The sequence below is a fragment of the Mesocricetus auratus genome, unplaced genomic scaffold (assembly GCF_017639785.1).
Source record: "Mesocricetus auratus isolate SY011 unplaced genomic scaffold, BCM_Maur_2.0 Super-Scaffold_100007, whole genome shotgun sequence".
In the NCBI taxonomy this organism is placed as follows: domain Eukaryota; kingdom Metazoa; phylum Chordata; class Mammalia; order Rodentia; family Cricetidae; genus Mesocricetus; species Mesocricetus auratus.
Window position 1 is genome coordinate 58,545,910 of NW_024429191.1, and position 18,295 is coordinate 58,564,204.

General features: G+C 39.0%; 1 protein-coding gene across 1 annotated transcript in view; it reads left to right on the forward strand.

Annotated features, from left to right (window-relative positions):
- Atad5 (ATPase family AAA domain containing 5) overlaps positions 1–18,295 on the forward strand; it is a 56,307-nt gene that overhangs the window by 13,894 nt on the left and 24,118 nt on the right. The window contains exons 3-8 of the mRNA XM_040749267.1: positions 3,288–3,384; positions 5,047–5,208; positions 6,749–6,875; positions 8,596–8,677; positions 14,349–14,533; positions 16,952–17,106. Of these exons, the coding sequence (XP_040605201.1) occupies positions 3,288–3,384; positions 5,047–5,208; positions 6,749–6,875; positions 8,596–8,677; positions 14,349–14,533; positions 16,952–17,106 (808 nt within the window). The remainder of the gene's footprint in view (positions 1–3,287; positions 3,385–5,046; positions 5,209–6,748; positions 6,876–8,595; positions 8,678–14,348; positions 14,534–16,951; positions 17,107–18,295) is intronic.

Here is an 18,295-nt window from a genome sequence, read left to right on the forward strand (position 1 = left end):
CTAACTACTAATGTGCATTTTTATTACCCTAAATAGTTTTTAATAACTTTCAAGGACTAGAAATTTGCATTACATTGTTAAAATGAACTGCAAAGGTACAATACCTTAAACATGAGTAGAAATGTATATATAGTATGTTGAAACAAAGATAACCTTGAATTTGTATCAGTATACAAAAATACCTTAAACAAGAGTAGAAGCACAAATACAGTATAATAAAAATAAATTTGTATCAATATGCAAAAACCTATGCCAATGTAAAATATTTAAGAGTAGTAGTTGCTTTTTAGTTTAAAAGTAGATTCAACAGTCTACCCTTTTGTTCTATCATCTCTGTATCCCCCTTTTCATTTTCAGAATGAGATCCCTGAATCTAAATTTTTTAAGCTTTTTTCCTGACCATTAGCAACAACAACATGTCACTAACCCCCCTAAATGATGACAAATATCCATAATCCATTAAATGATGATAAACTTTCTACCTTATATTTGAGTGGACGTTGTATTCTCTAGGTTGCTTTCTGTTGTCTGGGGCTGTTGGTATCTTTAGGTGATCCTGAGAAAATTGGGATAATAGTCAAATTCTGGGAGAGCTAACTTGTTCAGTCTCTGTGCAATGGAAAAGTGTAAGACTTTTCTGAAGTCCCAGCTAGTACTAGTATTTGAGGCTGGACCATCTCAGCTAGCAGTCTTGAAGCTTTTCTGGATGCAGAACTCTGAGGAACCTGCAACAGAGACACTCTGAGAGGCTGGATCACCTGGGCCACCTGTTTTCATTAGTGTCTGGTTCCCTTGCTCTGAAAACACATAGACTTTCAGAGGTAACATACATATCTGTATTAACACACGGACAGAATGGACAGAATGTGTGGTATACACGTCAGTTAAAGATGATTTTTTTGTTTTGTTTTGTTTTATGTTTGAGCCGGTAAAAGGCATCTGTCAACTTTTTAAGTCTGTTATATAACCAAACTGTAATATAAATCTATCTATGCCATATGAAAGGATGGCATATATCAATAAGTCATGAGGACTTTATAGCCAATAAGATTTATCATGTCTCATCTCAGAGCCATTTCCGTGTCAAGGTGCTTACATGTAACCTGTCTTTTTTTTTCTTTTTCTTTTTGCTTCCTCCCTATGTCTGTAACCAATATTCTTAGGTCTCCCCTGGTCAAGTCTGGTCTCTTTTAATCTGGATGGAATTCACAGCCTTTTGTTTCCTGTGGAAACAAAAACATAACGTCTCCCCCAATGTAACACATTGACTTCCATTTTGAAGTTAAGACATTTTCAAAATGTTGGTTTAATTAACTTTACTCTCTCTTTAAAGATTTTACTCACGATGGGCGTTGGTGGCACATGCCTTTAATCCCAGCACTCCGGAGGCAGAGGCACATGGATCTCTGTTCTCTGTGAGTTCAAGGCCAGCCTGGTCTACAGAGCGAGTTCCAGAACAGCCTCCAAAACAGTAGAGAGAAACCCTGTCTTGAAAAACCAAAAAAAAAAAAAAGAAAAACATTTTACTTACTATTTTTAAATTATTTTTTCTATGATTGTCTATATCCATTTTATTTTTAAGCACATTGCTAAATATACTGTAACCTGTTTAGAGGTTTTTCCCTGTCTGAACCTGTTTTATGGCATATCTGTAACCTTTTTGTCTGCATGAGCAAAAACTTAAACTCACTATGTGACTTAGTTCATGGGGCACTGGAGGCTCAAGCACCCAGGAGACATGTCTTTGTACCATGGCCAGCATTAGAGACAGGAGACTAGGAAGCTGAGTTTGGCTCTGTTTTTGTGTTTAGAACCTTTTTTTTTTTTAATATTTATTATGTATACAGTGTTCTGTCTGCAGGCCAGAAGAGGGCCCCAGATCTCTTTACATATGGTTGTGAGCCATGATGTCGTTGCTGGGAATTGAACTCAGAACCTCTGGAAGGGTAGCCATAGCCATCCCTCCAGCCCGTGTTTAGAACCTTTATAAAAGCTTTCTCAGGTCATAAATAAATAATGTGGTCCCATGTTGGATGCCATTTGTAGTTGGACCTTTTTATCAGGACTGCCAGCTTCTCAATAATGACACAGAGACTTATTAATTATGAAAACTTGGTTGATACCTTAGGCTTGCTAGCTCTTATAACTTAACCCATTTCTGTTCGCCTGTGTGTTACCACATGACTCATGGCATTTAACTGTCCTGCATGTCTTGCTTCCCCTCAGCCTGAGTGGTTACTTCCCACATTTCCACCCTTTTTCTTAGTGTTCTTTCTGCCCTGAAAATCCTGCCAAGCTATTGACTGTTCAGCTTTGTACTAAACTAATCCAAGTGACAAATTTCACAGTGTACAAAAAAAGATTATTTTACAACATAGCACCATACCTGGTATGGCTTATTTTTTGGGAGTGGGGTGTTGAGAAAGGGATTCTTTGTGAAGGCTTGGCTGTCTTGGAACTCACTCTGTAGACCAGACTAGCCTTGAACTCAAATTCAGCCTGCCTTTGCCTTCCAAGACCTGGGATCAAAGGTGTGTGCCCCTACCACCTGGCATGCTTTACTGGTTTTAATTTTTTGCAAGTAAGCAAGATTTTATTGAAGAGTAAGCTCTCCACAGCAGGGAGTAGTCTTAAAAATGTGTTGATTAAAACCTTGTCTCGTAAAACCAAAAGAAAAAAAAATGTGTTGATTAGGCTTATTGTTTTTCTTTCATTTTTTTGGTTTTTGTCGAGACAGGTTTTCTTTCTGTAGCCCTAGCTGTCCTGGAACTAGCTTTGCAGATCAGGCTGGCCTCAAGCTCGTAGAGATGTGCCTGCCTCTGCCTTCTGAATGCTGGGATTAAAGGTGAGGGCCACCGCCGCTGGCTGGGCTTATTAAATGACATAATAAATGATAAAGCGTGTGGCTGGCAATATAGGTTGGTGGTCGAATGGTTGGTCAATATATACATGGCTCCATCTCCAGCACCAGAATTAAATAAAAAATTTTTACTTAACTGTTGAATCAAACTGATAAGAATTGTTTTTTCTTCTTTTGGTTTTTTGAGACAAGGTTTCTCTGTATTATTTTGGAGGCTGTCCTGGAACTCGCTCTGTAGACCAGGCTGGCCTCTAACTCACAGAGATCTGCCTGCTTCTGCCTCCTGAGTTCTGGGATTAAAGGTGTGTGCCACCAACGCCTGGCACTTAATTTTTCTTTTTAAGTTGTAATGTTAACTGGTTTGTTTTTATATTTAAGATTCTTGTACATTATTATGAAAATATTTGTGTCATCTCTTTTTTTCCAGAATGAAATTCACTAGAATTAGTACTCCCAAAAAATCTAAGAAAGGATTTAAGAAATCTGAAACAACTGAGGGTGATCTCACTTCTCTTAAGAGAAAGGTAATCAAAATACTGGAGTCCTGAAGGTGATACTGTTTCCTTAAAAGACTCGCAGTAGATACTGGAAGTCATGTCAAAAAAGATTCCTATGTGTTTGAGTCTATTAATTACAACCTATGCCATTTATTCCCTGTTCCTCTAGGTAATTTATTAAGATTCGTTTGTATACACACACACACACACACACACAGAGTGTATTATGTGATTGTATTAGCTTTGTCTCTTTGGGGTCAAGGGGACAGTGCTGGGATGTGTAAGGCCCTAGGTCTTATGCATTCTAGGTTAAGTGCTCTACCATTAAACCTTATCCTCTGCCCTCTTTTTGCTTTTTTTGAGTCAAAGTCTTTCTAAGTTGCTTAGCTGGCCTTGAACTCAAAAGACAGACAGGCAGGCATTGAATGTGTGATTGGACTGCTTCATTCTTCCTATGTGCTTTGTTTTGTCTTTACTTTTCTTTATTTTTATTTTCTGTATATGGGTGTTTTTGCCTGCTTTTGTGCCTGCATCACAAGTATGCAGTACCTGAAGGAACCAGGAAAGGACTTCAAATCCCCTAGAACCAGAGTTACAGATGGTTGTGAGCTACCTGGGTGCTGGGAATTGAACCCAGTGCTCTTAACTACTAAGATACCTGTACTGGTTTTTTTTTTTTTTTTTAAGATTTATTTAGGCTGGGTGTTGGTGGCACATGCCTTTAATCCCAGCACTCAGGAGGCAGAGGCAGGCAGATCTCTGTGAGTTCAAGATCAGCCTGGGCTATAGAGCAAGTTCCAGGACAGGCTCCAAAGCAATACAGAGAAACCCTGTCTTGGAAAAAAAAAAGTATTTATTATGTATGCAGTGTTCTGTCCATGTGTGCCTATAGGCCAGAAGAAGGCACCAGATCTCATTATAAGTGGCTGTGAGCCACCACGTGGTTGCTGGGACTTGAACTCAGGACCTATGGAAGAGCAGCCAGCGCTCTTAACCGATGAGCCATCTTTCAAGCCTGAGACCTGTGCTCTTATCTAATGAACCACCTCTCCAGCTCCTCCCTATGTGTTCTTAACCCCTTTTATGAAACATGAACTCCCTATGTACACCAGGCTGGTCTAGAACTCAGAGATCCACCTGCCTCTGCCTCCCGAGTGCTTGGATTAAAGGGATGTGCTGCCACTACCTAGCTGGTTCTGGTTTTTTAAACTCAGATTCTCAAACTGAGCCATCTCTTCAGCCCTTTCTTCTGGGTGTTTTACACATATGCAGATACAGTTACAGTGGCAATATAGGTTTAAAAAAAAAAAAGCATACTGGGGCTGGAGAGATGGCTCAGAGGATAAGAGCACTGCCTGCTCTTCCAGAGGTCCTGAGTTCATTTCCCAGCAACCACATGGTGGCTCACAACCATCTGTAATGAGATCTGGTGCCCTCTTCTGGCCTGTGGGCATACAGACATATGCTGTATACATAATAAATAAATAAATAAATGTTTTTAAAAAAAAAAAGCATACTAATTATCTCTAAATACATTTGTGTTTGGGGTACCTGGTAAGATTTGAATAATCATTTCTTGGTTGACTAATGTAATGTAAATATATTTTTTCTATTACATATTTGCTTTTTCTATTCTCAAATATGAAGTTCTTGGTATGCTCTGAATTAATAGTCCAAACTTTTGTCTAGGCAAACAGTACTTCAAAAAATGTATCAAAAGCGAAACAACTTATTGAGAAAGCGAAAGCTTTCCGAGTCAGTGGGTCAAAGGCTGAAGAAACAGCGGTGCCCTTGAGGCGGTCCTCTAGGCACCAGACAATTCCTGAAAGGGAGAAGTTACCAGAGACAGATGTAAGTATCCCAGTATCTCCTGATACAGTTGTTGTTTTGTTATTAGGGATGGGAGAAGGAATCCTTTACAAAGGTGTAAAGTCACGTTTGATAGCCTGGTAGACGCTCTGCTTTAAAAGACTTTGGTTTACAGGGTATAATCCAGTCACAGGCCACTTAAGGTGTCTTGTAAACTGAGCTGATTCTTCCCATGCCCCAAGCCGTTGTTTACCACAGTCATACTAAATTTCATTTCTCCCCACAGTTCACTTTTCACTATTCATTTTATTTTCTCACTTTGAAATTCATATTCCAAAGTCTGTCCTCTACCTGAGAATTCTCTACTTTTACTATCCTGCTAAAAGCCACTACCTCCTATTTTTAAAAATAGTTTTATTGAGATATAATTTACATGCTGTACAGTTGGCCATTTAAGTGTACAATTTAAAACCAAAGGTGTTATGATACAAACCTGGAATTGTAGCACTAGGGAGGTAAGATAGAGGAATCAGAAGTTGGGAGTGATCCTCAGGCTATGTGATAGGTTCAAAGACAGCCTGGCCTACATGAGTCCCTGTCTCAAATAAAAAGAAAAAAGTATGCAGTTCAGTGTCTTCAAATACATTCAGAGTTGTGTATCTACTATAATCAATTTTAGAAAAATTTTTGTTTTTTGAAACAGGATCTTACTATGTAGCGCAGGGTCCTTCAAATTTCCAATCCTTTGCCTCAGCTAGCATTGTCTGGGTCACTGTGCCAGTTTAGAACATTTCCACTGCCTCCAAAGAGGACACCATCTCCCTTTGCTCTTGCTTTCCAATCCTCCCATTTCCCTGTGACAGCTACTTATCATCTGTCTATTTCTGTAGATTTTCTATTCTGGACAGTTCATAAAATACTGTATGATTTAATATGGGAGACTTCTACCAACTGAGCTACAACCCCAGCCTTCTATGATATCAATTATCCCCTTTTCCAGTGTATCCACACTTTATATACTGTCTACCCATTAGTTATTTAGTAGCTATTTCAGTTATCTGATCAACTGAGGCCGGATTAACCATCTTGGTGTCCAGACATCCTTATTTTTCTTGATAGGGGCTCCATAGTATAAGAATAGTAATGCTGGCAATTTGGGTACACATAAGAGAATTAGTGGAAAAGGTGAAAATTCTTCAACTAATAAGGAACTAAGTCTTTAACCTGAGCATCCCAGACAGAGGTAGGCAGATCTCTTGAGTTTGAGGTTAGCATGTTCTGCAGGACAGCCAGGGATATGCTGTGATGACCTGTTTTAAGGACAGAAAGCTATATTCTGAAACTGAAAAAATCTGTAGTAAGAATCTTTTATCTGTGAAACTATGAAGAAAAAGGAAATTCCTTCAGTTTCACTGTCACACCTCAGTCTGTAATAGTTATGGCTGAAGTTTGTGATTAGGTATGTATGTTTGTGAAACCACCTGAGGGTTAGGTATGCACTGAGGTTATTGTAGTCTCATGTGGACAAGGGGAAACACTATAACATTAAGGTGTTTTTTTTTCCTTCTCTATTGTGTTTTAGGACTCTATCATACTAATAGATTCAAGTCCAACTTCTGTAAAGCAACCAGAGAAAAATCAGAAGAAACTTAAGAATTTGAATGATGTACTAGGAAAAAAAATTAACAAGCCTTCTAAAAATATCCCTGGTAATTGGATTTAATACTGTCTGATGAGTAGTAGAAGAATGTTTGGGGGCAATTCTGAATTTTTGGTACAAAGTTAATGTCTTGTCCCATAAAATAGAAAATTTAGGTGTTTTGTTTGTTTGTTTTCTTTTTTTGAGACAGGTTCTCACTATGTATCCCTGGCCTACTGAGAACTGTCTGCCTCTGCCTGTGAAGTGGTGGGATTAAAGGCATGTACCATCATGCCTGGCTTTTGTTTTGTTTTGTGGGTCAGGATCTCCTGTCACCAGGCAAGTTACTTACCATGTAATTGAGGCTGGCCTTGAACTTCTCATCTTCCTGTGTTCACCTTCAAGTGCTGGGATTATAGTGTGTGCCATCTTGCCTGCCTAATTATTGACATTTTGATCAGGATTTTTAAAGAAAAATTGAACATCTTTTTTATATTGGGACATATTTTAAATTATTGTATTTCTGTATATATACTTAGCAGCTCCCAAAATTGGCTATCAAATTTTTCTGTGTTCGTTAAAACATTTCCTTATAGCCAGGTGCAGTGGCACATGCCTTTAATCCAAAGGTAGAGGCACGCAGATCGCTGTGAGTTCGAGACCAGCCTGTCCTACAGAGCAAGTTCTAGGACATCCAGAGCTACACAGAGAAACCCTGTCTTAACACCAAACCAAACCAAAAAAATCATTTCCTCATTATTATTATTATTCTTATTTTGGTGTCTTGGTTTTTAATATAGGGTTTTTCTGTGTAGCCTTGGCTGTCCTGGAACTACCTTTTGTAGATAACGATGGCCTGGATCTCAAAGAAATCTTCCTGCCCCTGCTTCCTGAGTGCTGGGATTAAAGACATACAACACCACTGCCTGGCACATTTCCCTACTTTTTATTGATTGATTGATTTATGTGTTCCTGTGTGAGGGAGCAAGACAATTTCAGGTATCAGTCTTCGCCTTCCACTTGTGGCTTATACATGAGCTTCAGATATGAAGCCTGGTCTTTATGGCTCTATCTACTGAGCCATCTCTACAACCCCCAGTTTTTTAAAAAATAAGTTTTATTTGTTTATTATTTATTTTTAAAGATTTATTTATGTATTGTATGTATATGAGAGCTCTATCTGCATGTATACGTGCACACCAAAAGAGGGCATCAGATCCCACTATAGATACCTGTGAACCACCATGTGCTTGCTGGAAATTGAACTCAGGACCTCTGGAAGTGCAGCCAGTGCTCTTATCTGCTGAGCCCCAACTATTTATTTATTGAGACAAGATCTCACTTCACAATCATATCTGTTCTGGAACTTACTATGTAGAACAAGCTGGCTTTGAACTCAGAAATCAACTGACCTCTGCCTTCCAAGAGCTGGGATTAAAGGTGTACACCACCTTGCCAGCTCCATTTATTTATTTATTTGTTTGTTTGTTTATTGGTTTTTCGAGACAGGGTTTCTCTGTAGCTTTGGAGCCTGTCCTGGAACTCACTTTGTAGACCAGGTTGGCCTTGAACTCACAGAGATCCTGCCTCTGCCATTTCAAATTTTAGGTATTTTCCTTGACACACTGAGCAAAATTTAAAGGGAATTCCAATACTACCAAGTTGATGAAACATTATTATATAGCATTTTTATTGTTAAAAAGTTATGTTTCTAAAAGTTTTTAGAGATAACTGAAGGTAAGTGGAGATACTAAACATTTAATACTAATCCAAGTTTTGCTTTTTCTAAGGAAAAATGAAAATTGCTCCTTTATTTCTTGCCAAAAAGACTAAGACAACAGCTATTACTATCATTGATTTGGATGAAAGCAGGTCAGTCCAATACAAATATGTAAACATTAAATATTTTATGGAATACAAGTTGTATCTACTTGTTTACTTTAATTAGATATCAGTGAACATTTGAAATCTTTTTCATTTTGCATGTGCATGTAAGTGTGGTGTGTGTATATAGCATATTTGTGGGTATCTACTCACGTGTGTTTGTGTACTTGTGTGCAGTTGCTCATATGTGTGTAAATGGATATCAAAGACTGATAACAGGAATCCTTCTCCATTGCTCACCTTGTCTGTGGGTGTTGTGCATCGCAGCTCCAATCTCCACACTTACATGGCAAGTGCTTGATTCACCTGAGTCGTCTCCCTAGTCCTCTGATGAAGTTTTAAAACATACTGTTCTATGTTTGCACTCTCCCCTGAAAAACAAAACAAAACATTCTGTTGATAATGCTGGAAGCTACTGTTGAAGGTCTTAGGTTTTTTTTTTAAAGGCTTTGTGGCTTTTTCACATAAAATAGCAGAATAAAAAAAAAAACACCCTGAATTATTTTGTTCATGACTTTGTTTATTCAGCACTATTTTTTTTTTTTTTTTTTTTTGGTTTTTATGAGACAGGGTTTCTCTGTATTGTTTTGGAGGCTTTCGGTCCAGTATTCAGCACTATTTTTGACACTAGGAATGTTACAGGAAACACATTGCTTGTCCTTATAAGGCTTATAGTCTCCAGAGGGAATACAATCTATAATTAAATATTAACTGGCTTAGCAAATGAAAAATTGACAGTGTGCTAAAGAAAGGGACAAAATTTATTAGTTTATATTAAATAGATTTTTATTTGGTCATTTCACTGACAATTTTGTTACCTGACCTCAAGCGGCACATCAAGGGGAGGGAAAGTGTTCTGGCCAGAGGGAAGTATGTGTGCAAGGTCCCTGAGGCTGCACGATATGTGCTAAGTACCAACGATGCAAAGAATGTAGTGTGACTTGAGCACCAGAGCAGGAGAGGAATGCAAGATTAACTGGAGAGATAGGTACTACCCAGTAGAAGACCATAGATGCCATGCTGAAGAATTTGCTAAGATTGAAACAAATACACAAGGGTTTTAGGCATGAATATTAATGTAAACATATTTGGATTGTGAAAGCTTAATGTGCCTACTAGATATTCTTATGACCTCATAAAGAACAGGATACAGGTTGTTAGAGTACCTTTTCTAACTTGCACGGAGCCACAAGTTTAATTTCTAGCCCTGAATAATTTGGGTGTGAAGATAGACACCTGTAGTTGGGCAGTGTTGGTGTATAACTTTAATCCCAGCACTTGGGAGGCAAAGGCAGGCAGATCTCTGTGAGTTCGAGACCAGCCTGGTCTACAAGAGCTAGTTACAAGACAGGCTCCAAAGGTACCCAGAGAAACCCTGTCTCGAAACCAAACCAAGCAAACAAACGAACAAGCCTCACCACCCCAGCCCTTAGACGATTGGGGCAGGAGAAGCACAGGTGCAGAGCCGTCTTCACATACAGGGAACGTGAGGCCAGCCCAGGATACCTAAGACCCATTTTTTTTGTTTATTTGTTTAAAAGAGTAGAATGATAAATAAGTTAAAGTAGATATAGGAGTACAGATATGAGGTGTTGGGGATGGAAGCTAGAGTGTTGGAAGTGATATATGAATAGATTAGGAGATAAATTTTTGTGGGGTTATGTGTGTGTTTATGTTTTTCTCCAGTACTGGGAATTAAACAGAACCACATTCCAGCCCTGTGTTGATTTGTTTTAGACAGGGTCTTGCTAAGTTACCCAGGCAGGCCCTCTATCCTCAGCCTCCTGAATACAGGTGTGTGCCACCATAGCTGGTAAAATTTTTTCATTATTACTGGGTTGTGGGTTAGGCCTAGGCTCATCTTTTACTCTAGAAAGGAAATATATATATATATATATATATATATATTTCTTCCTCTTACTAACACCACCACCTTCATGACAAGAGATTATTATTTAAATTGCCTATTAACTCCTTTTTAAAAAGATTTACAGGTTGCTTTAGTCACTGTTCCAATGTTGTAAAGAGATACCATGACCAAGGCAGCTCTTATTGAGCAAGGCAGTTGGGAACTTCCTTATAGATTTAGAGGATGTACCAGGCTTTTTCTTTTGGGGCCACAAACCAGCTTACAGAGACTTCTTTTTGTTGTTGTTGTTTTTCTTTTTTCTTTTTTTTGGTTTTATGAGACAGGGCTTCTCTGTATTGTTTTGGAGGCTGTTGGACCAGCCCAGCCTTGAACTCACAGAGATCCGCCTGCCTCTGCCTCCTGAGTGCTGGGATTAAAGGCATGCACCACCACCTCCCGGCGTTGTTGTTGTTTTTCAAGACAGGGTTTCCTTGTCTAGTCCTGACTGTCCTGGAACAGGCTGCCTCAAACTCAGATATCAGCTTGCCTCTGCCTCTTGAATGCTGGGAGGGACCAAAGGTGTGCGCCACCACCACCTGGCCAACACAGACTTCTTATTAGTTATGAATGTTTAGACTAGCTTAGGCACATTTCTGGCTAGCTCTTTTAACTTAAATTAAGCTGTTTCTCTTTATTTACTTTTTGCATTGGGACTTTTACTTTTCTTTCCTTCTGTTTATCTTACTTTCCTGCTTCTCATGTCTGGCTGCCGATCTTCTTGCCCCAGGTGTGTCCCTCTTTCTCCTTGTTCTCTTCTTTTTTTTTGTTCTCTTTTCCCTTGAGTCTGGATTTCTCCTATTTATTCTTTCTCCTGCCTACCTATTGGCTGTTTAACTTTTTATTAGACCAATCAGGTGCCTCAGACAGGCAAAGAGAAACAAATACAACACATCTTTAGTTAATTATACAGCTGCAGCATAAACAAAAGTGACACACCTTTGTAGGCAGAGTTTCTCTGTCTTGACAGCCATTTCCAAATAACCACCCAGAGACTTACAATTAATTATAAATCCTTGACAGACAGCTCAAGCTTGTTACTAGCTATCTCTTATATTTTCAGTTAACATGTGGTGGTACCTTCTTTCAACACAGCACATTCATTTTGTATCTTTCTGCATCCTCTCATGACTCCCGAGACTCCTTCCTTTTTCTTCCTAGCATCCTCTGTATCTGGCTGTCCCACCTGTACCTCCTGCCTAGCTACCATCCAGTCAGCTCTTTTATTAAACCAATCAGAAGGCATCTTAGGAAAGACACATTTTTTTTTTTTTTGGAAAGACATATCTTCACAGTGTACAAAAAGATTATTTCATTACATTTCCCTCATTTAATCTAATTAAAAAAGGTTTTGCCGTGCGTTGGTGGCGCACGCCTTTAATCACAGCACTCGGGAGGCAGAGGCAGGCGGATCTCTGTGAGTTCGAGGCCAGCCTGGTCTACAAAGTGAGTTCCAGGACGGCCTCAAAAAAAAAAAAAAAAAAAAAAAGGTTAAACTTTTACATGGTAAAACTATATATAACAAAGATATTTATCAAGTAAGAATTACAGTTACAATATCCAGTTCATTTGTATTTTGGCAAAATTAGAGAAAATGCTCTATTTTATCTTTGTATGTCTAAAGTTTTATGCCTAATTTATTTTTTATCATAACCAAAAAAAACATAACTTTTTTTTTGTTTTGTTTTTCGAGACAGGGTTTCTCTGTGGCTTTGGAGGCTGTCCTGGAACTCGCTCGGTAGTCCAGGCTGGTCTCAAACTCACAGAGATCCGCCTACCTCTGCCTCCCGAGTGCTGGGATTAAAGGCGTGCGCCACCAACGCCCGGCAAAAAAACATAAATTTAATTACTTAGTCTTTAACTCCCTCAAAGACCTTAGAAGAGTATAATGTTTCCTAATCATAGGGACATCTGTAACATTGGGGTAGAAAAAGTTTGACAGTTGCTTTCTTTTGTGTCCTGCTGGACAATATACTGTCAGCAGTTGAGGCAAGGGCAGTTTCTCTGTCTAGATGGTTAGCTTTTGCCATAAAGAAAGCAAAACTCCATATGGAGGTTCTCTGATGCCCATCATCTTTGTTTTTGCTTTTTCGAGACAGGGTTTCTTTGTGTAACTTGGAAGTCTGTCCTGGAACTCGCTCTGTAGTACAGGCTGTCCTGGAACTCTCAGAGTTCCAGCTGCCTCTGCCTCCCGAGTGCTGGGATTAAAGGCATGCATCACCAGAGCACAGCCATCATCTTCTTTTGAAATAAGTTGGAGCTGTCAGGAACAGCCGTGTCTCACTGTCATGAAAAGCCTTAGGTTAATAAACATATTAAATGCCATAGTCTGTAGTAGGTCTTTGAAGTATTTGAAGACCGTCTATCTAAATATATCTGTATGGCCTTGAAAACATACATAATGGGCTGGAGAGGTGACTCAGGTTAAAAGCACTGGCTGCTCTTCCATAGGTCCTGAGTTCAATTCCTAGCAACCACAGGGACATCTGGTGCCCTCTTCTGGCATGTAAGCATACATGCTGGCAGAATACTGTATACATAATAAATAAATTAAACAAAAGAAAACATTCATAATATGAATATGTTTGACTATTATAGATGACTATTAATCTATATTTCTTCACTGTATGTTACATTTTAAAATGAGCTGCACAGGCCGGGCTTTAAGACTCATTTGCCCCTCAGTTTTTACTCAAAGAAGAGAGGAGAACAGATGCAGAATTTTTTTGCAACCCAAGTTTGTACAGAAATTTTCAGGCCTTGTATATATGGCGGGCTAGGAAGGATATGCAGGCCGTGACAAACCACCACACTCTTTCTACCCTCAATCGCTCCAACTTTCTCGTCTCCCCCTACCCGCACACTTCTCTCCATATCAGCTGTGTTAAAGTTTTCTGTGATTCATAACCTCACAATAAGCCAAGTAAAGTAAATCTTCGTGGCCGGGCGTTGGTGGCGCACGCCTTTAATCCCAGCACTCGGGAGGCAGAGGCAGGCGGATCTCTGTGAGTTCGAGGCCAGCCTGGTCTACAGAGTGAGTTCCAGGACAGCCTCCAAAGCCACAGAGAAACCTTGTCTCGAAAAACCAAAGAAAAGAAAAAAAAAAAAAGTAAATCTTCGTGATGAAGACTTCCCTGTTACTGTACTGGAAACAGTGCTGTTGTGTTGTTATTATGCAAGGGTTACGGGTGTGTACCACTACATCAGCTTCTTTGTTTCTTTTCTTTGGTGGTGCTGGAGATTGAACACAGGCTCCTGCATATACTAGGGAAGGGTTTGCCTATAGAGCTATTGTATTAAGTTCTGAATATGACACTGACTTTGCTTTTCTGATTATAATATAAATGCTTATTTAATAACAACAACATCCCTCATGCTGGGGATGTAGTTCACAGGTAGAGTGCCTGCTTCATAGTATGACCCTGAGTTTGCTTTCTAGCTGGCACAAGGAAGAAAACTCCCATCTGAAGAGTCCCAGTTAGCATTTTCTGGGTACCTTTTAAGACAGGTTTTTGTTTTTTTAATGTATACTTATTTGTCTTATTTAATTTTCTAACATGAGTAATAAGCAAAAAAGAATTTTACTACCTAATTTATTGAATGTGCTTAATTTTGAAAACTTTTTTAGATTTCATTTTGTGTGTGTGCATGCTCCTATGTTGTGGGTACTAGGAAATTGAACTCAGGTTGTCAATTTATTCCTTCAGTGCTTATAACTTTTGCTTTTATTTTTTCAAATAATTTTCTTCAAAGTCAAGATTCATCAGAACAAACTCAGGATTGTGATGTACAGTTTAAAGCAAAACGTGATTTTCTAATGAGTGGTTTGCCAGATTTGCTGAAACGACAGATTGCCAAGAAGGCCGCTGCACTAGATGTGTACAATGCAGTGAGTACCAGTTTCCAGAGAGTTGTTCATGTACAACAGAAGGATGATGGTAAGTTAATTTTGTGTTTATGTGGGTATGTATGTTTTTGTCTATTTATTTATTTAGACAGGTCTCTGTGTAGCTTAGCTGTCTTGGAACTCACAACGAAGACCAGGCTGGCCCCGAATGTATTTATTTTTGAGCCAGGGTCTTATTCTATAGCCCAGTCTAGCTTTGAAATTATGTATCCTTAAAATTAGTGGTATTTCTGCTTTAGCATCCCAAATGTTGGGATTAGAGACATGGGCCAGTACCTGGCTAAGTATTTATTTCTTTGATTTTTTTTTTTTTCCTCACAGGGTTTCTCTGTGTGACAGTCTTGGTTGTCCTGGAATTTGCTTTGTAGACCAGGCTAGCCTTGAACTCACAGCGATCCACCACCACTGCCCTGCTTAAGTATTTATTCTTACTATATTAGAAATAATCTGATAATATGTAAGGTGGTGTTAGAAAAAAATAGGAACTGTCAGGTGGTGGTGGTACACACCTTTAGTACCAGCACTTGGGAGGCTATGACAGGCAGATCTCTGTGAGTTCCAGGCCAGCCTGGTCTACAAAGTGAGTTCTGAGACCACCAGGGTTACACAGAGAAACCCTATTTTGAACCCCCCACCCCCAAAAAAAGAAAGAAAAGAAAAGGGACTTGGGGATGTCCTGGTTGATAGAATATCTGCCTGCATGTGAAGCCAGGGGTTTGATCCTCAGCACAACAAACGGTAAAAGTGAGGCTAAGCTCTAACGACAGTGGCACCGCCTGTTATCCTAACACTGGAGCCTGACAGCAGGAGCATCAATCGTTTGAGGCCATTCTGAGCTATAGTGAGACTCTGGGTTTTTTTGTTTTTCTAAAGAAAAAGAGTTGGAGAAATGTCTCAGTGGTTAGGAGCACTTACCTCTTTCAGAGTACCTGTGTTTGAGTTCCAGAACCTATATGAAGGCTCATAACCACCTGTAACTCCAGCTCCAGGAGATCAGTGTTTATTGTATTCAGGAAGGAAAAACTCTCTCCAGTCCTCAATGGGTACTGGTACACATGTACTACACATACATACATGAAGGCACACACACATAAAAATAAAAATATCCTAGCGTTTAAGAGGTAGAAACAGGTGAAACTCTTGAGTTCAAGGCTAGCCTGGTCTACACAACATGTTCCAGGCCAGCTAGAGCTATATTATGAGACCTGTCTTTAAAAAATGAAAGAAATGCTTTCAAAAATTAATAAATTTTTTGTTTGTTTTTTATTTCGTGAGGCAGGGTTTTTTTGTGTAGCCTTGGCTTTCCTGGAACATACTCTATAGACTAGACTGGCCTTAAACTCACAGAGATCTACCTGCCTCTGTCTCCTGAGTGCTGGGATAATTAAAGGTATGTGTCACCACCTCCTGGTAATAATAAAAATTTAAAAAGAAGAAAATGCTTAGGTTTTCTGGTTTTATAGCATTCTGATGGTGATTTTAGTGACTACAAGTATATTTTATCCTTTTTTTTCTCATCCCTGTACCCTTTTACTAAAGATGCTCTTATATAGAGCAAAGGAGGCAGAGGGATCCTTATCCTATCCCTTGTGTCATCATTGCGTCATTGCTGTAAGGGACCTTGGGTGAATATTGTTTTAATGTTTAAACTTGAACTTGTTGTGAGACTTTGTCTGAGGATCTGTAGGTCATGGCCTGTCAGATATTTATCAGGTTAGTACTAGCCTGGGCTCCATTGTGAGGCTATGTCTAAAAACAAACAGGGCAACAACAATCGAAAAATCAAAACTCATAATGCTAAACAGTACCTTGGTCTTTTAACCTATAATCAAAGTTGATTTAAAAAGAAATGAGCTTTCTGGTATTTGCTCATTTTTTTACAAATTAAACAGAAGATGAAGTAATTTTAATCAGTTGTTTTTTGGTGGGGGCCTTGCTGTGACGCCTAGGCAAGCCTTGTGCTCAGTCCTGTCTCAACCTCTCAAGTGTTGGGATTATAGGATGTACCTTGGCATGGCTGAGCTGTGCATTTGTTGACTATGTATTTGGGTGTTTGATATTTTTGTTTGAACTATATAGCTGCTTTGGTTTGTTTCTTTGCTGGGGTTTTTGCTTTGGTTGTTGCTGTTTGGTATTGCTGAGCTTTGAACTTAGAATCTTTTTGTTTGTTTCTATGTTTTTTTGTTTTCTTTTGTTTGTTTTGTTTTTCAAGACAGGCTTTCTCTGTGGCTTTGGAGGCTGTCCTGGAACTAGCTCTTGTAGACCAGACTGGTCTCGAACTCACAGAGATCCATCTGCTTCTGCCTCCTAAGTGCTAGGATTAAAGGCATGCACTGCCACTGCCTGGCAAACTCAGAGTCTTATATATAAGATTTGTCAGACCTTTTCATGTTTGATATTCCATAAATGAATAGTGTATAACTTAGTATACTTTTCTATTTTTCTTTAGAGTATTGGTTATGGGATTTGAAGCCACCTTCTTGTCCTCTGTTAACTGAATTTAAAGAATCGAGTACTAAAGTAACAGATGTCTCAAAATGTGTTCTTGCTCTTGGTGAATTTTCAACATTGAATTCAAATCCAAGAAGTAATTCTGCTGTTGTGGTGAGTTCAGAGAAACCATCCATGATCCATGGGTTATTCTTTCCCAGCTTTTAGAAGAAATCACTGGCTATCAACTGTTTAGGCTGGGGGCTCCTCTTTTCCTAGGCTCTAGTTTTAAAAATAATTGTATTTGAAATACAGATTCTCAGCCAGGCAGTGATGGTGCACACCTTTCGTCTTAGTACTCAAGGCAGAGGCAGGAGGATTTCTGAGTTCAAGGCCTTCATCCTCTACAGAGCTAGTTCCAGGATAGCCAAGACTATACAGAACCTTGTCTCAAAAAAAAAAAAAAAAAAGAAAAGAAAGAAAGAAAGAAAAGACAAAAGGGGGGAAAGGGGAAAAAGAAAAAAATACATATTCTCTTTAAATAGTCATAGAGCTTTAAAGATGTATATGTGTTTATGTAAATTTTATGTTTATGTGTTCCTCGGTATATGTGTGCATACCATGTGTGCTCATAGAAACCAGAAGAGGGCATGACATGCCCTAGAACTGAAGATAACAGGCAGTTGGGAGTCATCTAATATTGGTGCTGGGAACTGAACAACAGAGTGCTCCTAACCACTGAGCCATTTCTCTAACCCCTTTAAAACATCAGAATATTAATGGTAGAGCCAGGCATGTGGATACATGAGTATAAACCAAGCACCTGGAAGGTTAAGGCATGAAGTTGATGAATTTAAGGCCAGCCTGAGCTATATACTGAAATCTTATCTGTATTTTGAGAAAGGTTTTCAAATTCACTATGTTGCATTGGCTGGCATGGAGCTCACTATGTAGGTCAAGCTGGCCTTGAACTCACAGAGATTTACCTGCCTCTGGGATTAAAGGTATATACCACCATGCTTAGCAAGACCCTACCTTTCAAATAAAATTTAAAAAAAGAATAAAAAAGCAATTTTAACAAAATATTAGATTATATAGCACATTTAAATACTTTGTAAGCCAGAACTACTGTGTAAAGTATAATTAGTTGAAAGTAGAAAATAAATACATGAAATAGGTCCTTCCAAAGCTAAGTTTTTTTTTGTTTGTTTGTTTTAGTTTTTACGAGACAGGGTTTCTCTGTATTGTTTTGGAGGCTGTCGGTCCAGCCTGGCCTCGAACTCACAGAGATCCGCCTGCCTCTGCCTGCGGAGTGCTGGGATTAAAGGCGTACGCCACCACCGCCAGGCCCCAAAGCTAAGTT